Source organism: Lemur catta, chromosome 7, assembly GCF_020740605.2.
Source record: "Lemur catta isolate mLemCat1 chromosome 7, mLemCat1.pri, whole genome shotgun sequence".
Lineage (NCBI taxonomy): Eukaryota > Metazoa > Chordata > Mammalia > Primates > Lemuridae > Lemur > Lemur catta.
This window is the reverse complement of record NC_059134.1, coordinates 56,959,721-56,986,452: the sequence shown is the minus strand read 5'-3', so window position 1 is coordinate 56,986,452 and position 26,732 is coordinate 56,959,721. Positions and strand designations below refer to the sequence as shown.

At 40.3% G+C, this 26,732-nt stretch overlaps 1 protein-coding gene across 2 annotated transcripts in view; it reads left to right on the top strand.

Moving 5' to 3' along the window:
* Nucleotides 1-8,682: 8,682 nt before the first annotated feature.
* The window catches only part of UVRAG (UV radiation resistance associated), a 278,967-nt gene continuing 260,917 nt past the window's right edge, over nt 8,683-26,732 (top strand). Inside the window, exon 1 of one of the 2 annotated variants that reach the window (XM_045555435.1) lies at nt 8,683-9,016. In XM_045555435.1, coding sequence (XP_045411391.1) covers nt 8,900-9,016 — 117 coding nt within the window. In that variant the 5' untranslated portion in view covers nt 8,683-8,899. The remainder of the gene's footprint in view (nt 9,017-26,732) is intronic. The other variant, XM_045555437.1, reaches the window with a different exon arrangement.

Here is a 26,732-nt window from a genome sequence, read left to right as displayed (position 1 = left end):
TCCAGCTCCTATGCTGAGCTAGAAGCTGGAGTGTTTTGCAGATAAAGATGTCTATGTGGTCAAGTTGGTTTATAATGTTATTCAAATCTTCTATTTCTGTTGCTACTCTGCCTAGTTGTTCTGCCCATTATTCAAAGTGGGGTGTTGAATTCTCCAACCGTTGTTACTGAAGTGTTTATTTCTCCCTTTTATTCTGTCAGTTTTTGCTTCATGTTTTTTGAGACTCTGCTCTTAGGTGCATACATGTTTATCATTGTTACCTCTTCCTGATGGATTGACCCTTTTATCATTATAAAATGCTCTTTGTAGTAACAATTTTTGTCTTGAAGTCTATTATGTGTAGCCTGTTATTGCAGCCACCCCAGCGCTCTTTTGGTTCTTATTTACATGGAATGTCTTTGTCTCTCCTTTCTCCTTCAACCTATCTACTTGTGTCTTTGAATATAAAGTGTGACTCTTGAAGACATAATAGTGTTGGATCTTTTTTTAAAGTCCATATTTCTACTCTCTCTGCCTTCTGATTGTTTATTCTCTACATTAATGTAATTACTTGTAAGGTAGGATTTACATCTGCCATTTTGCTGTTTTCTGTGTGTCTTATGTTTTGTTTTTGTTGCTCTCTCTCCATTCCTGCCTTCTTTTGTGTTAAACATGTACTTTCTAATATACTATTTTAATTATCTTGTTTTTTTAATGTATGTTTTTGAGTTATTAGTCATTACCCTGGGGGTTACAATTAACATCTTAATTTAAAACAATCTAGCTCAGATTAATACCATCTTAATTTCTCCATCTTTTGGGCAGGGTGGCTTGAGAGAAAAGAGGGGCAGGCCACATTTAGGAATGGCGCAGTGGGTTGAATGGTAGCCCACAAAATGATATGTACATGTCCTAATCTCTGGAACCTGTGAATCTGACCTTATTTGGAAAAAAGGGTCTTTGCAGATGTAATTAAGTTAAGGATCTCAAGATGAGGTAACACTGGATTATCGGGGTGGGCCCTAAATCCAATGCCAAGTGTTCTTACAAGAGACAGGGAGAAGGGGAGAAATCCAAGTGAAGATGGAGGCAGATGCTGGAGTTATGCAGTCAACAAGCCAAGGGACACCCAGAGCCACCAGAGGGTGGAAGGGGCAAAGAAGGACTCTCCCCTAGCACCATCTAAGGGAGCACAGCCCTTCCAACACCTTAATTTTGAACTTCTGGCCTCCAGAACTGTAAGAAAATACATTTCTGTTGTTTTAAGCCACCCAGTTTGTGGTTTAATATAGTGACCTTTAATATTGTTTTTACCACTTGATAGACAAGTTGTACCACTGGTGGCAGACTCTGGTCTTCTCACAAATCAGATATTTCATTTTTCTTTACATGGAGTAGACTGCAAGTTTGGAAGGCACTCTTCCCTAATACTTCTGAGTGGGTAGAAGAAGTTCCCATTTAACAAATTATAATAGGATCACTAGAGAAGGAGAAAAATAGGGACTTCCCCCAACCCGTGTTTGAGCTTTTACAACCACAATTTTTATAACAAACATAATAAGCCCCATATATATTTCAAACTTGTTTTTCATATTCCTGTTTCCCTATTTTGTAAACTCTTTTTCAAAATATTTTTTACCACTTTCCACTTAGGGAGTTTTGGCTCATGTATTTCCATCTAATGTTTTTTATCATGCATACACAATTTTATTTCCTATGTTTGTTTTTGGTTTTTGTTTTTTTTTGAGACAGAGTCTCACTCTGTTGCCCAGGCTAGAGTGAGTGCCGTGGCGTCAGCCTAGCTCACAGCAACCTCAAACTCCTGGGCTTAAGCGATCCTACTGCCTCAGCCTCCCGAGTAGCTGGGACTACAGGCATGCGCCACCATGCCCGGCTAATTTTTTCTATATATATATTTTAGTTGGCCAGATAATTTCTTTCTATTTTTAGTAGAGACGGGGTCTTGCTCTTGCTCATGCTGGTATTTCCTATGTTTTTTACATATCATTTAATCACACTAGCACACAGTTAAAAATTTCCTTCTCTCAGTTCTAAAATATCAAATGATTTTTGAGATTTAGAATTACTTTTCATGAAAACTGATATATCAAAGTGTTTTTCTTCTAATTAAACATGAATAGCATATTTTTTCATTCAATACATATGATATAAAGTGTATTCCAAAAATAAGTATGACCTCACTGTATAAATAAAACTTATTTAAAATAGATGCAGTATCACTTTTTCATTACAGGCAGTAAAATGTAGGATTAACAACATTGGAATTAGACTGCTTTAGAATCCCAGTTCGATACTTGACATATGTGACCCTGGGCAAGTAACCCGACTGCTTTAGCTTTCTAACCTCATAGCACTGTTGTGAGGATACACAAAAACTGCTTACAACAATGCCTGGCACAATCCAAGCACCCAATAAGTTATGATGTTTTTTAAAATCTAAGCTTTAAGGAATTAAATGATCTCTCTCTCCTGCTACAAAACCCCATTGTTGTAGCCCTCTTTCAGTAAAGTCTGCCTCACCATTCTTTAATAAATAAACAAGTAAATGGATTAATTAATCCATCCATGGGAAGAATGTTATAAAAAATACATTTTCATTTTGTTTATAGGAAATAGATTATTATGCAATGAACATTACTAGTTTTCTTTATAATTTTTTAGAAACAATCTCACTTACATTGAAATACAAAGAATTTTTTTTCCCTAAACTATTTGAGAATAAGTTGCCCATCACACTCAACAAACAAGAATGTTATCCTATATAACCACAGTAAAATCATAAAGACTAGGAAATTAGCATAGAAACTTTACTACCATCTAGTCCTCATACCCTACTCAAATTTCATCATGTCTTAATAATGTCCATTTTAGCACAAGGATCAAGTTCAGAGTCACATGTTATTTCAACCTCCTTTTATCTGAAACAGTTTCTCAGTCTTTCCTTAACTATCATGACCTTGACAATCTTGACGATTACAGGCCATTCAGTTTTGTTTTGACTGTTGTTCCCTTATGATTGATTCAGGTTATCCACCTTCAGCAGAAATAGCACAGATGTGATGATGGGCTCTTCTCCCCACATCCTATCAAGTGGCACGTGATTTCAATTTGTCCCATTACTGATGACGGTCACTTTGATCACTTGATTAGGACTACCTTTTCCACTATAAAGTTACTTTTTTTTTGTACTTTGAGACTATGCAACTATCTCCTCCCTTATAAAACATTTATTATTTATTCCTATCAATGATGACTCATGGATCCCTATTTTATTCACTGGGTTATAAGCCATTCTATCATTATTTATTCTGATGCCCAAACTGCCTCAGATTTGGGCAATGGGAACCCCTTCAAATTGGCTTCTGTGTCCTTTTGACACCATTTGTCCCCATGATTTTTCTGAGCACTTCCTTACTTCCTGGCACAACTAGATGCTCCAGGATCATCTTGTACTTTTTTCTTGCCCAATCCTGGAATCAGCCACTTCTCCAAAGAGTCCTGGTTCCTCTTAGTGGAGGATAGTATTTAGAAACTAAGATCTGAGCAACTTCTATTTATGAACCAGAAGTATGGTACAAGGAATAGAGCCCTGGCCTGGGAAGCAAGGGATATGGGTTCACACCATCAATTGGCCACTAAGAACCATAAGACTTTGGACAGGTCATTTCCATAGCTGAGCCTCTTTTTAGGCATCTGCAAAATAGAGACAATAATACCTACTTCACAGGATCCTATGAGGATGGATCAGAGTAATTTATGTAAGTAACCAGCAAATATTAGTTCTCTCGAGCCCCCAAGGAAACCTGTAGGCTCAGAGAGGGAAGTCAATTTGCCTAAAATCATGCTGCTAATAAGCTGCAGGTCCAGACAGACCTCCAGCTGCTGACCCCTGCCTTGGGAGTCTTTCAGCTTACACCACTTTACACCCAGGGTGCTCCCTCTCCTCCTCAGTGCCTCAGTGCCTCTCTCTGCCCACTCCAGCCTGGGCTTCTCTGTAGTTCCTGCAGTGCTCCATGCTGCTTCTTCAGGCTGTTCCTCCTGTTCCGTCTGCCCAAACCGCTTCTCTTGTTCTCACTAGCCTTTGTCCAGCTAACTCCTACTCATCCTTCAGACCTTACTGTCAAAGTCCGTGCCCAAGGAAAGTGTTCTCTGGGTGAGTCTCACTATATCAGCCCCTGGGTTAGATGTGCTTGTATCTGGTATCTGTTACCCTGGCTAGCCCATAAATTCACAAGCTCCTGTGTTCACGTTGGCACCTATATATAGTTGGTAGCAGTGTGAAAACCACTGGAATTGAGGCACAAGTGCACAAGAGGCCCAAGTGTTTGTCTCAGCTTTGCTACAAACTTTGTGTGGCCTTGGGCAAGCTCATTTCCTCTCTCTAGCACTATGTCCAGTGTGGGTGCAATGGAGGCCCCCAAGTGATCCAAATATTCACTTACTCAAGCATTTATCCATTCATTTGTTGACTTCTTTCATTCAGCCATTTGCTCATTGAAGCTTACAGAGCCTGTCTTCTGTGTCAGGGTGCTGGGGATTCAGAGAGAAATGGAAAGCAGGGGTTCACAGCAGAGTGGGAGAGACAGACATAAACCACTCAGTACATGACTAGGCACAGGGATACACGTACTGAAGAGAGGTTGGACAGCTGCTGTGGGAGCTCAGAGGAGCTAACAATTAATTCAGATCTGGGAAGGCTTTTTTGAGAAAGGGACCTTGAAGTGCTGCGAAGGGAGGAGAAATGCTGCCGAGCGACCTGCTTTTCTGGTTTGCTGGGTGTGTGCAGGCTCTTTGGGGACCTGCCTCTTATTTGTTTTACAGTTCTCACCTGGCCTTCTGCAAGTCTTGCTCTTCTAGTCCTGCCCCTTCCCAGATGCCTCTCCAGGGCTGCCCGAGCCATCTTTCTAAGTGACTTTCTGTTGCCCACGATCAAACTCAAGTTCTTCAGCCTGGTAGTCAGGTTCTTCCCAGCTGTCACTGGCCCCTGCCAGCCTCTCTGCCTGTTGCTCTCCCAGGCAGCCTTTGTTTCAGCCATGTTAGACTTTGCTGATGCCATACCTTTTGCATCTTTGCTTGTGCTGTTCCTTCTGCCTAGAGTACTCTTTCTCCCCTATGAAGCCTTCCTGGACAACATGGTAACTTCCACTCATGTGCTTCCATTGTGCTTTACATATCATCTCAATTATTGTACTTACCACTTAGTACTGAAATGATCTGTGTACTCCTTTTAGTCAGACATTCTATCTGCATCATTTTTTAAAATGCAATGCCCTGGCTGGACACCTGGCAAAGGTCTAATGGGTGTTTGACTAAACAAGAAAGTGAATAAAAGAAAGAGGGCTCTGTTGAAAGGAAGGGGATAAATTTAATTTAATAAAGTTTGAGACACTGAAAGACACTATATTGCTCTTACTCAATGCATCAGGCCCATGAGGTGGGAGGAGAAATAGGAGGCAAAATGGATTGGTGTGGGTTTGGCTTTTTTTGTTTGATTTCAATATTCAACATGGTTTTAGTTAGCTGTTAAAACACCACTTGAGCCAAACAGATCTAAACACCTATTGTTCATCTCTCAAACTCCCAATCATCCTTTAAAACTTTTGTGAAGCCTGCTCTGACCTTGTCTACCCCGTCCTGAGGAGTCACCACCCTCTGGTACCACTTGACCTTGAATCTCCTTCTCTCACTGCGTGTATATTGTATTTGGCCACCGTATAATCTATGTCCTTTAAACTTGGACACATAGTTCTCTGGGGGATATAGAACACTGTATAAATATTATAATTTAATTCTAAATGATTTAAGATATTTTTATGTTGAAACAACTATATTATGAAATACGATCCAAATACTAACAAACTTTTTAGAATGAAATAGGACATATGAAAATAATGATAGGTAGCATTTATTGAACACTACACCTAAGACACTGTGCTAAATACTTTAAATACGTTATCTGGAATATTTACCAAGCGGTGGGCTATTTGAGTTCTCCCCCATATCCCTAGGGGTGGGAGTTCCAGTTCTCCTGGTGTGTGTGCCATGTGGGTGGAAAAGTCTGAGAAGGTTGTTTACTGCAGCTCTGCATTTCCAGGACCCAGTAGTCAGCCTGTGCAGAGTTGAACCTCAGTAAAGGCTTGTGGAAAGAATGGATCCTGCTCTCTGCTGGAATGTCCTTTCCTCCCTCCCTCCCCACCTGGTGAACTCTTATTGGTTCTTCAAAACCCTGTTTAAATGTTACCTCAACTGTGAAATCTGACCCTCAACTATTTCCTCTGGCTCCCACTGCCCCTAGGCTTCCCTCAGACCCAGCGCTGAGCAAATGGATTATAACTTTTTGTTTACTTATTCGACTCCCATATAAGGAGTTGACATCTCTAGGGATGGATCTGGGTCTGATTTCCCAGCACCTAGCAAAGACCTTGACACAGAGAAGCCCTCAGCGAACATTTGTTGAATGAATAAAGTAATAAAGTTAGCCAATATTCAGAGCTAATCCCCAAAGGAGGAAGAAGTGATTCCATGTTCCCTCTCTAGGCCCATTTTAACTTGGGTAGTAGCCTGAACGATGGCCCCCCCAAAAGAGATGTCGGTGTTCTAACCCCTGGAACTTGTGAATATGACCTTATTTGAAAAAAGGATATTTGTAGATGTAATTAAATTAAGGATCTCAAGATGAAATCTCGGTTATCTGGGTTGGCCCTAAATCCAAACACAATGTCTTTGTAAGAGAAAGAAGAGAAGACATGGGAAGAGGAGGAGAGGGCCATGTGAGGACAAAGGCAGAGATGGGCGTTATGCAGTCACAAACCAAGAAACTCCTGGAGCCACCAGAAGCTGAAGTAGGCAAGGTAGTATTCTCTCCCAGAGCCCTCTGAGACACAGCCCTCCTGACACCTTGATTTCAGGCTTCTAGTTTCCTGAACTGTGGGAGAATACGTTTCCTCTGTTTTAAACTACTCAGTTTGTGGTAATTTGTTATGGCAGCCCCAGAAAACTAATACAGCTTAGACACAGAAAGGTGTTTCTTGGCACTACATGAGTTGAACCAGGTAAGATTTGGGATTTCCCAGCTACTCCCTTCTCAACAAACACCTGACCACAGACCCTAGGCTCTGAACCACGAGGAAGCTCTCAATGCTTCAGAATAGAAGACAGTGTGACATGCATATGATCCTGCTCTGAGATCAAATTCACGGGATTTTCCAGGCTTCTGAACACCCTGGAAAGATAGTCTCTTATCTTTCATTAGATTAAAAAAAATGCAACTATTATATGCCAGGTCCTGCATGAGCATTTGAAATATGTTAATTAATTCCCACAGCAACCCTATTACTATTTCACAGATGGGAAAACTAAAGCTGAGAGGGCAACTGTCTTGCTCAGGGACACACAACTAGAAGGTGACAGAGCCTGATTCCTGTTGTGTCTGATTCTAAAACACTGTGTTCTTTCACTACATCAGTCCAGGTGGTAGAGAAACTCACAGTCCAGTGGGAAAAGAGGCAGATCAATATCCTGCAGGATGACTCAATGCTGTTTATTATAGAAGCAATTATTATAGATACTCTTATTACAATCAAAGAAGTATTCGTGGAGGAGGTGGCATTTGAGCAGGGGCTTCACTTTAAAAAAACATTTTCTGATTTTCTTCTCTATCAGGCACTGGGGGTCCAGAGATGACTCAGACAAGTTCCGCTTAATTGAGGAATTCACAGTATGTGTGTGAGGAGAGAGGGGAGGAGGGAGAGTGGCTGCTTGTGTGAGTTACACACCTATTAAACAACAATGCAAGAGAATAATCTGGACTATGGTAGAGGCAAGGTCCCTAACTCAGGGTCCCAGTGAGGATCAGAGAAGCCTTTTGGAAGAAGGGACTCTTGCCCCAGCTGAGATTTTATGGATAAAAAGCAAGTGAGGAGGAGAAAAGTAGCAAACGCTTTCTAGGGACAGCATAAGCAACCCACCGGTAGAGGTGAAAAGGCGTCCTGGGTGCCCGGCACACCTTGTGGCTCAGCGTACTAGTTAGCTGAATGAATGCGAGAAGCGTGGACTTGTGGGTTGGAGTTGGTCGTGAAAGAGCAAGTGGGACTGCTGGACGGTTCTCTGGTCTCAGAGCATCTTGTGTGGTGGCTCTCTGCCGAACCATACAGCACTCCTTTCCAATGCCGGAACGTTGACGGGAACACCTCCGGAATAGACTGCTCAAGGAGCCTGCAATGGCAGATCGGCAATCACGACCCAGCTGGCGCCAAGCGGGTCCCCACCCGCCACCAGAGGCCCGTTACCATGGCAACTAGTTAGGGCGGAAGTGGCTCAGAAGATTGATTCTCACTAATCAGGTGACTCGCCAGCCTTTTGCACGTGACACCGGAGCCCAGGCGCGTTCTCTACCTAATCAAGACCCCACCCCTCTTTCCCTTTACAGAGAATTGACAGGGATCTCGTGCAATGGCCCTTCCGGCTCCACCAGGAAACCCTGCCCCTTGGTAATGAAAGAACCAATTACATTAGGAAAAAAAGAAGGAACGCCCCAGGTTTCACCCCGGTTTGACAGACGCAATTGAGGCCATTCTCGAGTCCCTCCTCCCCCGGCCCATTCCAGCTGGTGATGGGCAAACCTTCTACCCAATAGCACGTCCCTTGGCTGTCGTTGGGTCCCGCCCTCGTGAAAGTAGGACCAATGAGCGAGCCAGGTCTCGGCGGGGTGGAGGGGGTTGCACTGCGGTAATATGGCTCTTCCTTAGCCAGCGGCGGCGGCGGCCAGTGGGGTATAGAGCAGTCCTGCCTCTCGGGTGGCGGGTTTCTAGGCTGCAGGGGCTCAGCGGATAGTGGCTAGGACGCGGCGGCGGATGCCGAAGGAGAGCCCGCCCCGCCGCTCGGCGGCCCCCGGATCGCGATGAGCGCCTCAGCGTCGGTCGGGGGCCCGGTCCCCCAGCCGCTCCTGGGCCCGGCCGCCGCGCTGCCGCCCGGTTCTGCCGCGCGGGCCCTGCATGTGGAGCTGCCGTCTCAGCAGGTAAGCCCACGGGCTCGCGGCGCTCGGGGGGCCCCAGGGGAGGCCCGCGTGGAGCCCCTGTTGGCTCCGGGCTGACCCTGTGCAAGGCGGGAGACCCAGAGAAGTGGCCCGGGCAGCTCGCAGGACTGGGGAAGGCTGTCAGGAGGTCTCGTGCGGGCAGGGGTCCAGGGATGGCTGAGCCTCGCCGCGTCCCGGGAAGAGTCCCGTTACAGGAGACGGGCTTGTGAGGAGACAGGCAGGGAGCCAGTGAGACTCCCTGGGGCCCCGGCCCGAGGCCGCCTCTCCTCCGTAGGAGCTGGGGATTCCCTTGTGCAGACCCTCCCCTTCATCTCTCCTGGGAAGGGACGGGGAAGCCCTTGGGTCCCAGGAGACAGCGAAAGTGCTTTCCCTTTCTCTCGCCACCCGGCCATCCCCGCTCACGGAGAAACCAGTTGGAACTCTCCTGCGGAGCCGCGAAGAGACTTCAGGGTTTCCAGCATTTACTTTAGGTCTCTGCGGGTTATGAAGTGCTCCCCTCAGCCTCTCTAGAGAAACATATTAATGTTTGGGACTTTGAGGTTTCTTTCCTAATTCTCACACCCCCAAGGAACGCATCTTAATAATTAGGGGGGCTCTTTCCTACTTCATTCCCTCTAATGAGTCTCTGTGAAGGAGGATTTGATGATATATGTATTCATCTCTTCCCATCCTTTAGCAAGGGCTTTGAGGGCTTCTTGGATCCACATTGTAGGGGGATAAGAAAGAGGAAACACTGCATTGGGGGATCCGACACAATTCTTTGTTTCACCCCCATATCTGTAAGAGTACTTCTTACCTCCTTCTATCCCTTGCTCTCCCTCTGTCCCCCAAAGGGACGCTTTGTAGGAATCTTAGAATTAAAGAGACTTAAAGATAAGTACCTTTCCCACTCTCCCTTCATCCCTCCTTCCAAGAGGAGGACCTAAGAGAACCTGTCAGTTATTGAGAGCCTACCGTCTTGGATTTGTGCTAAGTGCTCAGAGGCCATTAGTTCATTGAATCTTCACAACTTTTTGAGATAGCTGTTTTTACTGTCTCCATCTTGCAGTTGAGGAAACGGAGGCTTGTCCAAAGCCTTACAGTTAGAAAGTGATGGGCCTGGGTTTCAGAATCCAGAGTCTGACTCTGTAGCCCATGCATGTAGCGGTTTTGCTTGAGACTTGAGCGACCTTTTCTGTGCCACCTTCACAAGGGACAGAGTAAGTTCCTTCATACCCTTTCTCCAACTTTCCATCCCTGCCAGTGGGACTTAAGAAGGATTCATAAAGAAGAAAGCAGAGGTTGTGGGAAGAGAGTGGAAGGAAAATGGAATGAATTTGAATATAGTAAAGGAGGGGGAGAGCTAAAGGGAAGGGAAGAGTTGGAGATAATAGCCACAGTGGTGGCCATTGAGTAGAGAGGCTGAAGTGTTTGTAGAAGCAAGGGCTTTTTTTGTGGTAGAAGAGGATTGAAAAGACAGGATAGCATGTGCCCTGGTTTTGTGATGCTGTTGAACAGGCAGTTTGTGGAGAACAGTAGGAGTTTTAGGTTTGCATTGTATTATGAGATGCTGGGAGTGCAAGTCTGGCTGGGGGTACTAGTCTCTGGAATGAGCATTAGTGTGAATTTTTGTATGTGTCGGAGGTGGGAATGTGAGGGTGGATACTGGGAGAAGCAATGGTGGGCACTGTTAGAAACAGCCTAGAGAAATCCTAAGGAGTTGAGAGACCAAGAGGGATTCAGTTTGGGGGAGCTTTGAGAAGATGTGCGATTAGGAAAGAGAAAGCATCATTTACTTCTCAGAGCCTTCTCTGATAACAGTTCACAGTTTAAAATTGGGGGAAATAATTCAAACAAACTGCCTATGGAATAAGTTCAGCTGCATTTGTTAGTGTTTGTCAAAGTTTTGGATTGGTGCCGAGGGATATATAGTGGCTTAAGTGTACAGCTGAATGCTGTATGAGTGCTGAGTGTGCTATTTACAGCTTTCTGGGGGTGTCATCCTTGAATTCTTGGAAGGCAGCCTGTATAACAAAACACTTTTGCAGTTGACATTAATTTAGCTTTTGGGGTAAAAATGCTCAGATTTGGTTTTTTTTTTCTTTTTTCCTTTTTTTTTCATTTTAGCCTTGCCTAGGTAATGGTAAAAATGCTCAGATTTTTTAGGATATAAATATATAATATTAAATTTTTTTTGTTGAAGTATTATCTGTATATAGTAAAGTACACAGATGACTAGCTTGATGAATTGTCACAAAGTGAACACAGTTATATAGCTACTACCCAGATTAAGAAATAGAAAATTATTAACATCTCAGAAGTCCTCTTTTATGTTCTCTCCCATCTCTACCTTACCTTTCTCTACAAAGGAACCACTTTGATTTCTAACACAAGAGATCAGTTTTTCCCTTTTCTTGATTTACATAAAATGGAGTTATACAAAATGTATTCTTTTGTGTATAGTTTCATTTATTCAGTATTGTTTGTGAGAATCATAGGGTATGTGTGTGTGTATATGTGTGTATAAAACTTTTTGCTTTTGCGTTAATCTGTTGTCTTTTTTTTTTTTTTTTGCCTATGGCTTTACAAAATTTCAAAGGTTTAGATAAATTGGAAAGCCAATTATTAACTTTCTTTTAAATAACACTTTTAAATTCATTCATGCATTTCACTACATCCTATGCTAGTTGGCAAGGTGTTAGTATCTCTAAACAAATAAACAAACTGTTGATTTAGGATTTCTGTGATAAAGTTATGTCAAAGTAGATTCAGTGGTCCCCCAGCCTACTTCTAAGGCACGGTTTCTCAACTTTGGCACTGTTGACATTTTGGATGTGGAGAGTGGCTGGGCATGAGGTTGTGAGATGTTTAGTCACATCCCAAGATACCAGCAGGATCTCTCCAATTCTGACAATGAAAAATGTGTTCAGATTTGGCCACGTGTCCCTTAAGGGGCAAAACTACCCCTGGTTGATAACCACTATTCTAAGGTTTATTTTCATTTTAGGATAGAGAATATCCCTGCTATTAATCTACTCATTTATTCCAATCTTCATTAAGTCCTATTGATTCTAAAAGTGGCTGTATGTTTAAAATATTAACTTACTATATGTATTAACATTAATTCCCAAAGTACTGGACTCCTCTGCCCCATCCGCCTCTGGAAAAAGATTTGTTTTTTCTCAAAGAAAGCCCACAATACTATGTATAAGACTTAATTTATTTGTTTTATCCACTTAAGAAAAAAGTTAAGACTGCATAACTCCTGGTCCTTAACATGTATGAGTACTAAGTGTAGTCCATATCAGCTCCTTGACTGTGGCAAATGGGACTACTACTTAATCGTTGTCTCTTTTTGCTTCTCTGTGATCTTTAACTGTAATTTAAGCATGGATTAGTTACACACTTTGAAGACTGTTGCTCTTTAATTTTTGGTTGAGTTTTGTAATTAACCAGTGAGTGAGTATAGGTTCATCTGAAGAATAACTTCCTACGTACTTTTAGATTTAGGAGTCTTGAGATAAGTTTTTGTGTTTTGTGGTAGAGGCATTTAATATGTCCTTAAAAGCTTACTTCAGAGCATTTTTTTCCTCCCCAAAGGCTTTCTCACTTGTGTATTACCTAACTAATAATACATTTCTCAGATACCCAGAGCTCAGAAGGCTTTTTAGTAGTTGTTAGTGACCCTTTTTTTGGGTCATATGTTTGTTCTTTTAACAATTCAGTACAAGCTGTGGACTGTTTTCTTAGTGCACTTACGTGAATACGTAAATACACATTTTTTCATGTGGGTTTGATCCCTTGAAATATAAATGGAAGACTTCAGATTAACCTGGTTCCTAACCTGGTTTAATCTCTTCCTTTTAAAAAAATTTAAAATTTTGTAATTTATTATTTTTCTTGTATGGTTTTTCACATCAGTGTGCGTATGTATACATATGTGTATATATATCTTTACCACATTTTACATGATAAAACTCACTTATACTTTTAACTAACACCCTATTGGTGGACTTTTGGACTATTTCCAGTTTTTCTTTATTACGTTGTTGCAGTGAATATCAATATATAGGTATCTTTGTATACTTGCACTAATATTTCTGTAGAATAAATTTTGAGCAGTGAAATCAATCAAAGGGGATATATATATGTGTATATATATTTTAACTTTAGAAGATATTGGCAGAGGATTTCTCAACAAGTATGTGCCTGTTTACAGTCCTACAATCATGTATGACAGGGACTGTTTCTCCATATTTTTGCGAATTTTGGGCATCATTAAGTTTTCTCAATGTTTTCCAACCTAATTTTATGTATACAGATTACATTCACACACACAATACATATACATATATATGTGTGTATATATCTTTATTACTTAAATTTGCATTTCTTTATTAGTTACATTTTAACAGCTCCATTTATTGTATACCAGACACTATGCTAAGTACATGATCTCTTTTATCCTTACAGAACCCTATGAGTTTGAATATTGCATGGGTTTATTTAGCATTTTAACAACTTCTTTTGTGAATTGCTTATTCATGCCCTTGGCATTAACGTTTCTGATTGCTTGCTCATGTTTTTCATTGATTGGAAGAACCTTTTTTCTTGTCCTGTTTTTTTTATTGGAAGAAAGTGGAGTATATTAGGGCTATTAGCCCTTGTCTACCTTGAATTTTTTAAAACAGATTTTATTTTTTAAAACAGCTTTAGATTTATGGAAAAATTGAGATGATAGTACAGAAATTTCCCATATACTCTACATCTACTTTCTCCTTTTCTTAACATTTGCCATTAATATGGTACATTTTTTATAATTAATGAGCCAATATTGGGATATTATTAACTGAAGTCCATAGTGTATTCAGATTGGCTTAGTTTTTTAAAAATTGTAAAATGTATACATAACATAAAATTTGCTATTTTAATAATTTCTAAGTGTACAATTTAGTGGCACTAAGAACATACTTAATGTTGCATAATCATTACCACTATCTATTTCCAGAACATTTTCATCATCCTAAATAGAAACTGAACTCAATAGCCAACTCCCCATTCTCACCTTTCACCAGCCCCTGGTAAACTCTGTTCTATTTTCTGTCTCTATGATTTTGACTATTCTGAGTACATCTTATAAATGGAATCATACAGTATTTGTCTTTTTGTGACTGTGTTATTTCACTTAGCATAATGTTTTCAAGGATCATTCATGTTGTATCATACATTAGAATTTCATTCCTTTTTAGGGCTGAATAGTATTCCATTGTAGGTATATACTACATTTTATTTATCTATTCATCTTCTGATGGAGCCTTAGTTTTTTACCTGATGTCCTTTTTCTATGCCAGGATCCTATCCTGAATACCACATTGTATTTAGTTGTACTGTCTCCTTTGCCTCCTCTTAGCTGTGACAGTTCCTTAGACTTTCCTTGGTTTTGATGCCCTTGACAGTTTTGAGTACTGGTCAGGTATTTTGTAGTTTTATAGGATGTCCTCTATTGCAATTAGTCTGTTTTTTTTCCCCACCTCATGATTAGACTGGGGTTGTATTGGTTTGAGAGCAAGGCTTCAGATGTAAAGTTCCCTTTTCATCATATCATACCAAGTATATATACTATAACGTGATTTATCACTGTTGTTGTTAGCTTTCATCATCACCAGCTGAGGTATTAATAGTATATGACACGAAAAACAAACTAGCTGTTTCTCCTATAATACTGTAGGCATAGCATTTCTAACACCAGATGTGTGGGGGTTTACCCCCACATACTGAGCAGTACTCCAGTGGACACCAATATGGTGTCCTATAATTCAATTCAATTCTGACACTGTCTACCTGGAGTTAGGATTATACTCCCACAAAACTGCCCCCACCACGTCACATGCCAATCTCAAGTCTGGGCCCCTGGAACTTCTGACCAACTGGCTGTAAATTGGGGGTTCCCGTGACCAACTCCCCAGGTTCAGTCATTTGCGAAAGCAGAACTCAGGAAAACGCTTTGCTTACTTTTACTGGTTTTTTATGAAAGATATTACAAAGGACACATATGAACAGCCGGATAGAAGACATGCATAGGGAACAGTTTGGGGGAAGTGGCCCCTCTCAGGGCCACTCTACTCTCTGTGTTAAGCAACCAGGAAACTCTCCAAAACTTGTAGTAGCCGGATTTTTTTCTGGAGGCTTCATCATGTAGGCATGATTTATTATTAACTCAATCTCCTTCCGGAAGCGTGGAGAGTGGGGCTGAACATTCCAAGCTCCTAATTATGGCTTCATCTTTATGGTGACCAGCCCCAGTCCAGAGTCCCACCAAGAATTGCTTCATTAGAACAAAATATGCTCTTATCACCCAGGAAATTCCAAGAGATTAGGCATTCTGTGTCAGGAACCAGGTCAGAGACCAAATACTAGAAGACAAGATTCTCCTAGCACCCCAGTTGTTCAGGAAATTACAAGGGTTTTAGGACCTCTGTGCCAGGAACTGGGGACGAAGACTGAAATACATATTTCTTACTATAATTGACAATACCAGAGGTAGTATTTGTCAAGTTTCTCTGCTGTACGGTTACTCTCTCCGCCTCACCCCTCTATACTGTTGTGCTCTTTGGAAGGAGGTCACTATGTAGCGCACATGCGGGAGAGCCCATTTATGCTCTCCCTCCTTGTGGGCAGAGTATCTATATAAATTATTTGGAATTCTGCATGGGAGATTTATATCAGTAATCACTTCCTTTAACAGATGTGCAATCTAAGGTCTAGGTAACTCTCTTAAAGTTATACAGAATGTCAACACAAGGACTACAGTCTAGGTCTTTGATTCCCCATTTGCTGTAGGCATCCAGTCTTTGAACGGTTCTGGTGAAAAGTTTTAAGTTCAAGATTTGGGACCATAATGCATTATTTTTTATTTCCCATAGCACCTGCACCTAGCGCTGTGCTGATTACTTAGTAGGAACGCAATATATTTTTATTTTTCAACTTTTTTTTGCATGACTCTTTCCTTTGAAGACCTTTACAGCGTAAAGAGAAGGAAAGATTGGATTCAATGGGATTGAAACACATATGAGGAAAAAATGATAGAAGCACAAAACCAGATCAAAAGCTTAATTTAGCCGCACATATTATATATTTCCCCCTTTACATGGTTATGTTTATTTAGATCTCTTCTGTTAATCCAATTTAATCATCTTTCAAGTATTTAAAAAAATGTTTTGTTGGTTAAGGGTGCTCTTACCAACAAAAAAATTTAAAAAAAATTAAAAAAGGCAAAAAAATTAAAAAAGCTATATCTTATTGGGGACATATGCCCATGCAGCATAGCACCGTGCCATGTGCATTTATTCCTTCCACAAATATTTATTAAGACCCTTGTGACTGAAAGACAAAAATGTAATATATAGTTGCGTACCTACAAAATAAAATGGCAATTTTTGAGCTGCTCTGGCGCTCGTTGAGGGGCTGGTGTGAAGGTAGTGAATTATCTCCATTGATCACAGTCAGTTACAGTTCTGCTCTTTCCCCCTTCTCACTACTGCACTTGACTAGTCTTTAAACCAGCCCTCCACCCCAAAAAATACCCTAGGAGGAAGCTTTGGAAACTTAAAGAAGACATCAGCATCCTAAAATAATTATTTTTATGTGACAAAATTACATCAGGAAATTGTTTGTTTCTTTGTTTTCCCTGTGAAAATGTTTAGTTTGCCTTTGAAAGGAAAAGCTATGTTCTTATTTAGTGTTTACTTTAAAATTTCTCCACAGGATCACAATTCTTAACTTTGTGGCAGAAAAGTCAGAAGTGAAACTGAATGGAAATAGAGCAAGAGCAGAATTGAAACTAATAAGTTAGGCTTGAAGTGTGTGGTAAAATGAAAAAATTTAGATTTTCATATTTTCCAAATGTATATTTTTGATAAGCTGTGTATTCTTACCTGTCAGACATTGCTAGGGAGAGAAAGAGATATTTGCCATTTTTAGTGTACTGGAATGTGTGCAGTACAAACTAGAAGTGTTTTAGAAAAGTTAAAGACAGATCTATCTTAAGAGAGGGGTTGAAACATTTTAGGTTTTATACTTTGTTTTAGGTTTAATGACAGTGACATCTTGTACTGTTAGTTAAATTTTTTCATTGCCTTGTTTGGTATTTTACCAGTTGCTTCCTTAGATTATAAAGGTTGAAGAGCACATGGAGCATGGACAACTAGACACTGAAATTTTAAAATTCGTGGTATACTTTGGTTTAGTAGCACATAACCTTGTTTTCCATCTTAAGATGGAAACATGAATTCTGAATCATGGAATTTTACTGATACAAAACCTGAAGCCCTCAGAGGTGAAACTATTTGCCTGGCCATAGACTTGGTCCATCTGTTTATTCCTGCCCTCAAGGATTTAGTAAAGAGTATTAGTTTAACAGATCTGTATTGAGTGTCTTGCAATATATTCCTGCTTGTGGCAGAGAAATGACCAGAACCTGGGTCTTGTGAGCAGTTCCACTGTGCTTGGCTGGGTGTGTTGAGAACTTGTTTCTTAAACTTCACTCTATGCTTTGACACATTAGCTTTACAGTTTTGGAGATTTTAGGCTAGAATTAAAATGAGGGAGATGCTGTATTTTAAACTTCTCTTTAAGGGCAGAACTCTCAGATTCCACCCTCCCACCCCACTTTTATGGTGTGAATTAGAGTGAAACTTTGGAATGTCCCTCCAGAGTTGAAGTGATCAGTCTTCCTGTTTTGTCCCTGGGTACTTAACCATGCCTATCCTTTTTTGAATATTTTACTTAAGAACTCCTGGCCAGGCGTTGTGACTCATGCCTATAATCCCAGCACTTTGAGAGGTGGGCGGGGAGGGTTATTTGAGGTCAGGGGTTTAAGAACAGCCTGAGCAACATAGTGAGACCCTCATCTCCTCCAAAAATAAAAAAATTTAGCTTGGTGTGATAGCACATGCCTTTAGCCCTGGCTACTTGGGAGGCTGGGGCAGGAGGGTGGCTTGAGCCCAGGAGTTCAAGGCTACAGTAAGCTATGATCGTGCCGTTGCACTCAAACATGGGTGACAGAGTAAGACCCTGTCTAAAAAGAAAAAACAAACAAACAAAAACACAGAAAACTCCTGATTCCTCTTCTGAAACAGCAACCCTCTGGTAATTATGGATTTTTTGATGGCAGGAGTTTCATTCTATGTAATATTTGGTGCTGATTGCTGTAGACCCTATTTAGTAGTAATGTTATTAGACATTTTATTCTTTGTGAAAACTCTAATAAAGTGTTTACTGATCAAGAGCTGAGATAGATAATGCTGAAGTTGAGCATTAGAACTCAGCACTTTGGAGTCTCACTCGTATGTTTGTCCATGAAGTACCTGGCATTGTTTTTCCTACCATGGTTTTTATAATGTCCCAAAAGATGGAGTCAGACTTTTTTGAAAATGAGGAATATAAGGAAGCTGACACTAGCAGCTACCTTTGACTTTTTTCCTTAGACTCGTGGGTAAGAAAAAAGGGAAGAAATAAAAGTAAAAGTGATAGACTTATGATCTATTTTTTTCCAGGAAAAGGTCAGTGATCTTTAACATACTATATATTTTTGTGATGAAGGGTTTAACTCTGAATTATGAGTAATTCATGTGTTCATGTTAGCTTATGTTAAAATGAATTCTAAGTGTAGGGTAGGAAAAACTAGTCGGCCATTTATGCAATAGATTGTTACAAAGTGCCTTTGAATTGTGTTAAGCACAGGATTGAAAACTGTGTGTCATGTTTCTGCCAACCTACTTATGTCTTTCAGAGGATATGAATTATTTCCTTCCTCAATTCCAATCATTCTTTTGTATAAGCGCTAATCCAGAAAACTAAACTTTTTAAAAATACAAAATAAAAATAGTCTTATTTAGGATTTTGAAAAAACTATTTTTTAACTTTGTCTCCATTAATGAAAAGACAAATATCCTTGAGAAAATTGGTATTGCTTTCATCCACTAAAATGTTAATATCTAGGTATACATGAGAAACAGCAACATAGAGAAAGCTTTCTATTTTTTTATCCTGAAAATAAATCATAATGCAAGGTAGACAAGCAGGCTATGGGGTAGTCATTATATATAGGTTTAGGATATTTTACAGGACTGTATTCATTACAGGATAGAGTTGTTGTCATTATAGTATTGTGCATATAGTAGGTTATTTTAGACCTGTTTTTATGAATTGACTTAATGGAATTTATGCTACATGGAAGATGTTTAATGTAAATATAAAAATAAAGAGCAGCTCTCCAGGTACTCTGGAGTGACTAGTTTATACATTTATATCAAAAGGCATCAGTCTGACTCAGGAGGCTGAGGTGGGAGGATTGCTTGGGGCCAGGAGTTCCAGACCAGCCTGGGTGACATAGCAAGACCCTGTCTATAAAAAAATAAGAAAAAATTATCTGTGCATGGGGGCGTGCACATGTAGTCCAGCTACACAGGAGCCAGAGGCAGAAGGATCACCTGAGCCCAGGAGTTCAAGGCTGCTGTACTGCAGTGAGCTGTGATCTCGCCACTGCATGCAAAGCTGGGTGAAAGAGCGAGACCCTGTCTCTAAAAAAAGAAAAAAAAAAAAAGACAGACATCAGTCTAAATTGGGTGTGGTGGTGGGCCTGTAGTCTGAGCTACTCAGCGGGCTCTGGAGCCCAGGAGCTCGAGGCCAGCCTGGGCAACATAGCAAGACCCTCCCTATCTCTTAAAAAAAAAAGACATCAATCTGATATTAGATGGAGACATTGTAGAATTAAATAATTTCTTTCTTTCTTTTTTCTTTTTTTGGAGATAGGGTGCTGCCATGTTGCCCAGTCTAGAGTACGGTGTCTATTCATAGATGCAATCATGGCACACTACAGTCTTAAACTTCTGGGCTCAAGCAGATCCTCCTGCCTCAGCCTCCTGAGTAGCTGGGACTACGGGGGTACACCTGGCCAAATTGCAGAATTTGTTAATTGCACATTAGCTGCATTTTTGATATGTAAATTCAGCTATTTGAAATCTGCTAGAAAAATTGGAAAGCTGTTTCTCATATTTACCTAGAGGTTAACATTTTAGTAGATGAAAGCAGTATCACTTTTCTCAATGACATTCTTCTGTTTATTAAGGTATCCTGAAAGGACCAGTGTAATTGAAGGACTTTCTTAATAATGACCCATTTTGTTTGGCTTCTTAAAATTCATTTCAAGAATTCCTCACCAACATTCCACAAATATGAATGCTTATAAATGCCATATACCATCTAGGTGATAGAAATAAAATAGTGATCAAGACAAAAGCCCTGCCCTCATGGGCCTTACTTTCTAGTGGGTGAGAGATAAGGGGTTAGCACACTTTTTCTGTGAAATGCCAGGGAGTACATGTTTCAGTCTTAGCAGGCCCTAAAATCTTTGTAGCAACTAGATTGTACAAACTCTGCTATTGTAGTGGGAAAATAGCCCTATACAATATGTAAACAAATGAGTATGGCGTGTTGTAGTAAAAAGTTTATTTGTGGATACTGAAATTATTTTTATCAAACATTTAAACATGGGCCGGGTGCGGTGGCTCACGCCTGTTATTTTAGCATTCTGGGAGGCTGAGGCAGGAGGATCGCTTGAACTCAGGAGTTCGAGACCAGCCTGAGCAAGAGCGAGACCCCGGCTCTACTAAAAATAGAAAAATTCGCTGGGCGTCATTGCACACTCCTGTAGTCCCAGCTACTTGGGAGGCTGAGGCAGGTGGATTGCTTGAGCCCAGGAGCTTGAGGTTGCAGTGAGCTAGTATGCGCCACTGCACTCTACTAAAGGTGACAAAACAAACAAACAAATAAGAACATTTAAACGTGTAAAGACCGTTTTTATCTTGCAGGCAATACAAAAACAGACAGCATCTTTGGTTTGTGGGCCATAGTTTACTGACCCCTGAGATAGACTATAAATAAGAAACAGTTAAATAACATAAATTCAGGTAGTGTGAGTTCTGTAAAAAAGAAGATTAAATTATGTAGACCAGAATTTGTTCCACAGAATTCTTACATCTAGGGCTGTTTAATGGATGTTATTTGGCCACAGAGATCTCTTTATTAAGTTTAGTAAACAACAGATTAAACAAAACAAGTTTTAACTATCTCTGCAGGTTAGCCCAACCTTTAAGTGTGTTGCTGAGGTGGGGATTGGGATTGGGATCAGATGTTAATATGAAGTATTTCCCAAATTTATTTGTTTATAGAATTCTTTTTCTATGGAGTATCTCATGGGACTAGCTTTTCCTAGACCTTTTTTTGGGAAGCAGGAACCTACCATAACCGACCAATCATAAAGTAAGCAAAAAAGACTTGGGAGCTCTGAAAGTGCCACAGAATCCTGTAAAAGGCACAAACTTAACTTACAGGGTATCCCTGAGGCTTTTACTCAGAGCCTTTTTACTCTGAACTTTTAGAAATTATTCCAACAAACTTAGATTTTTCAAGTCCCAGCAGACTAGAAGCAAATAACTAGAAGAGGGAAAAGGGTCTACTACAGGGAGGCCACTGCCAGTTCTAAGGAATGAATGGTAGCTGATTACCTGAAAAAACAGTAAGATGTTTTCAAAAATAGCTGGAGTTTCATGAGGAGGAGCAAATAGTCCTTTAACTCAGTAGTTCCCCATGGCCTTATTATCTGCTATAGTACAGATAATAATTACTGTTCACTAATATACTCTTGAATTTTCAAGAAAAGTTTAAATCATCAATATCCTCTTTAATGTAGCAAAATATGTAGTGCATTTTAGAAAACTTATCACAAGAATAAAAAGAAATTGATACTTAGAAATAAACTTAAGATCTTTTAAAAAATTAAAAATTAATTAATTGGTATTACATTCCTTCTGTGTACCAGATATTGCATTAGGCCCTAGTATATGTCTTTTTCCATTTTCTGTTATTGTTGTAATTTCAGAGTATCTTTGAATACAGTTTTGCAGCCTGTTAAAGCAAGTATTAATATTCCTTTAATATGGTGTGGTGCGAAGACTTGTAAGGCTGATTCTAGGTATAACTAAGGTAACTTTGGGAAAAGTACTTCTTTCTAGTCCTCAGGTTTTTAACCTTTACAGTGAGAAGACTAGCTTATGTGTAGCTCTGTACATTTTTAACCTCTGTGTGCCTCCATTTCCTCAGTTGCCAAATGCCTTACTTTTGACCTTCATATTTTCATTCTACAAATATTGTGTTCTACTCTGTTCTACACCATCATTTGTTGAACATTTTTTTTAGTTTCTACCATGTATCCACAGTGGTTAAGAATATGGATGCTAAAGCCTGACTGCTTGTGTTCAAATCCTTGTCCCACCATTTCCTAGCTAGGCAGTCTGGAAGTTATTTAATCTCCCTGTGCTTTAGCGAGGCTCAGGTAAAATGGGCATAGTTATAGCCTACCCTGAAGGGTTGTTGAGAGGATTAAATGAATCATAAATTCACTTACAAAGATGCTTGGTACATAGTAAGTACTAAAGAAATGTTAGTTGTTGCTGCTAACATCACTATTCCTATTTGTCAGGCACTGGAGATACAGGATAAATAACGGCACCGTCCTTTCCCTGGAGGGACTAATAATCTAATGGGTAAGGCAAATATGTGAGCGAACCATTTTAGTGTAATATAAGAGATGGTTTGAACAAAATGCTGAGGTGAGAAAGATGGGAAATGCATGCTATCAAAGGGACCAACTTGAGCAAAAACGTAAAAAGGTATGTATAAAAGGGAATGGCAGACAATTAAGTGAGGCCAGAGTTTAAGGAGCTTGGAGGAAAATGTTGGAAACAAATGAGTTGGAGAGTACAGACACTCCTTGATTTACCATGGGGTTATGTCCCAATAAAGCCATTGTAAATAGAAAATATCTTAAGTTGAAAATGCATTTATTTATTTTTATTTTTTTATTTTTTTATTTTATTTTTTATTTTTTTTATTTCAGCTCATCATGGGGGTACATAAGTTTAGGTCATATACATTGTCCATGTCCTGCCCATCCCCCTGAGTCAGAGTCCCAAGTGCGTCCGTTCTCATTCTCCAGACAGTGCGCCTGGCACTCATCATGTAGTCATACCTCCATCCCCTCCCCACCCACCTCCCCGGGTCTGCACCTTCAAGCATGACCATTCCCCAGAGGGTGTGCAACGCACTCGTCATGTAGGCATACACCCATTGAAAATGCATTTAATACACCTAATCTACTGAACATCATAACTTAGCTTAGCCTACCTTAAATGTGCTCAGAACACTTGCATTAGCCTATACTTGGGCAAAATCATCCAACACAAAGCCTGTTTTTTAATAAATTTTTGACTAGCTCATGTAATTTATTGAATGCTGACCTAAAAGTGAAAAACAGAATGTCTCTGTGGGTACTTGAAGTATGGTTTTTACTGAACATGCATTGCTTTCGCACCATCATAAAAATCATAAAATCCTAAGTCAAACCTTCCTAAGTGGGGAATATCTGTAGTACCTGTTCTACCTACAACATTCCTGACAACAAATGCGTGGGTTTTTCTTTTTAAACCTGTATAAACCAGTTCTACACCAGCTGGGTGTCCTGAGATTCAATTCAATTCTGATAGTATCTACTAGGAGCTAGTCTCAGATCCCTCAGGTTAAGGGGCTCAATCCCACAAGACTGCTCCCACTTCAGAGGTCAGTTGAAAGTCTCAGGCCTCCTGTACTTCTCAGCTATCAACTATAATCATCGGTTCCAATGACCTCCTCCTCGGGTTTAATAATTTGCTAGAATGGCTCACAGAACGCAGGAAAACAGTTTACTTAAACTATTAATATTATAGGTTTATGATAAAGGATACAACTCAGGAACAGCCAAATGTAAGTGATAAATAGGGGAAGCGGTGTGGAGCTTCCATGCCCTCTAGGTGCACCCCCATCCAGCACCTTGATGTATTCACCAACTCAAGCTCTCCAAACTCTGTTGTTTAGGATTTCCTGGAGGCCCCATTACATAGCCATGCTTGATTAAATCACTGGCCATTGATGATTGGCTCAATAATCCTCAGCCCCTCTCCCTTCCCTGGAGGTCAAGGGGTGGAGCTGAAGTTTATAATCCTCTAAAAATACCTTGGTCTTTGTTTTTTTTTTTTTTTTTGTTTGAGACAGAGTCTTGCTCTGTTGCCCAGGCTAGAGTGTTGTGGTGTCAGCCTAGCTCACAGCAACCTCAAACTCCTGGGCTTAAGCAATCCTTCTGCCTCAGCCTCCCGAGTAGCTGGGACTACAGGTGTGTGCCACCATGCCCGGCTAATTTTTTTTCTATATATATATTTAGCTGTCCAGATCATTTCTTTCTATTTTTAGTAGAGACGGGATCTTGCTGTTGTTCAGGCTGGTCTCGAACTCCTGACCTCGAGCAATCCTCCAGCCTCAGCCTCCCAGAGTGCTAGGATTACAGGCGTGAGCCACCACACCTGACCTTTGGTTGTTGATGAGACAGAGTCTCATTCCATTGCCCTGGGTGGCATCATTGTAGCTCACTGCAACCTCCAACTCCTGGCCTCTAAGTGATCCTTCTGCCTCAACCTCCTGTCTAGCTGGAACTATAGGTGCATGCCACAATGCCTGGCTGGGTTTTTTATTTTTTATTTTTTTCATTTTTTTTCTTTTTGCTATAGATAGGGTATCATTCTTGCTCAGGCTGGTCTCTAACTCCTGACCTCAAGCAATCCTCCTGCCTTAGCCTCCCAGAGTGCTAGGATTACAGGCGTGAGCCACCAGGCCCGGCTGATTTCCCAACTCTTGACACTCCCTCCGTAACCAATCTGCATTATACGGTAGGCAAGTGTATGAAGACAGTCTTATGGAGAAAATGATGGTGAGAAGAGTAATTATGAGGCTACGGAGAAAGTTTCTAAATAAGGGAAGATAGAGACCTGAACTGTGAGGCAGTGGTGGTGTTTGTACACTTGTTCATCCATTCCTTCATTCTGTCAGCAAACATTTATTGAGTGTCTGTGTGGCTGCACAATAGCCACTTGGGATAAAAAGACACAATTTTGGTTCTGAAGGAGCTTGTAGTCAGTGAGGAGACAGAAAGGCAAAGAGTTGTGATAAAATGTAAGTGCTGTTAAGAGCTATGTATGAAATATAACCTTAAATGTTACTAAATACTTAAAGGTAGGTACTATTCTCCGTGGCACGGTAATATATCTAATCTTATCTATGGTTTACTCATTGATTCGTCCATCAGACACTTAACTGAGTTATCTACGTTGTGCCGGGCCTGTGCTAAGTAGTGTGGGTATAAAGAGGAATGACACTTGGTTTCTGTATTTAAGAATCAGTCCTCATTTGGGGAAACACAGGCACCTTAACACAATAAAGCATGATTGTGGCAAGTGGTGCGATGGTGTTTGTACACAGTATAGTCATAGCATAGAGGGAAAAATGATCATCTTGGTTTGGGATAGTGATCATCTTGGTGGGGAAGGGAGGTCAGGAAGGATGTCTCAAAAGTGTAGATTCTGGAGCTGGGTCGTGACGAATGACTTGGTGTTTGTTTACTTAATTGTAGGTATTGAAGTCAAATAAAATATAGAGACAAATCTCTAAATTTTAATAAAATGTTTTATTTGGGAAGCAAAAATTGCAATTTGGGACATACACATAGGCTGGGTGGTCTTCAGTATGTCCAAAGAACAAAGAGAAGGTTGGAGGTTTTACTAAAAGCAGAAGTGTTATGTGTTGTTTATTGGCACTAGTAAAGTTTTGGGGAGCTGGCAAGCTCTGATTGGTGACTGACTGTGGTGGGTAAAACTAGTCTTAGGAGTTGCAGCAGGTTGTTTCAGTAGCTGCTAGATAAAGCTGATCCTAGGTTACAACAGACAGTTTTAGCACCCAGGCTTGCAGAGAATTACATTCTTGGGGCAATGTTATTTGCCTTGAGTGTTTTTTTCCCTCCTGGCCTCTTGACCAGGTTTTAGTTAGATATGACAAGAATGACCCAATTCATATGAACAACTTTCACACAGGTGTTCATTTTAGTCCAATTTTGTGATTATCTTTTGCTGCCATTTTTTCTTGCAGTCAAAATTTGTGACTCATTATATACCATTTCAGAAATATCCTTAAAAATTATTTGTGAATGTGTTTCCCGCCCTTAACTTTTTTAACTTCTGCGTGCTGCCTTGTGTTTTGAGTAGCTAATGTCTTTAAAACCATTCCCATAGTATTTTTAGCCATAGTAGTTAGAAACTTCTCCCATCCCCCATTTAACAGGTGGAAAACTAAGTCTAGAAGAGAACATGGCAGAGCTAGAATTCAAACCCAACTATTCTGTTTCTAAATTCAGAACTTTTTCTACTATCTTACTCTGTTTGCTTGTTGGATTTAAAATACAGTTTTCCAATTTTATCTGTGCCTCCACCTTCACAAACCTGTAATAGTTCGAGTTAGATGCATAGAGTTTGAAACTACAGGTAAACTGACCACTAAAGGCAAGGAAACTTTAGGGTGATTGATAATAGTAGTAACGTTATTGAACTGTCATGTGTGCTAGCATTGTGATCTAAGCACTTTGCACTTTCACCATTTACTCCCCATTATGACTATCTGAAGTTGAAACTATTATTAGCTCTGTTTTACAGATGAGGTATCTGAAGGTGAGAGAGGTTAAATGCTTTCTCAAGTGAAATAGCAGAACTGGCACACAAACTCAATCCTGCCAAGTTTATACCAT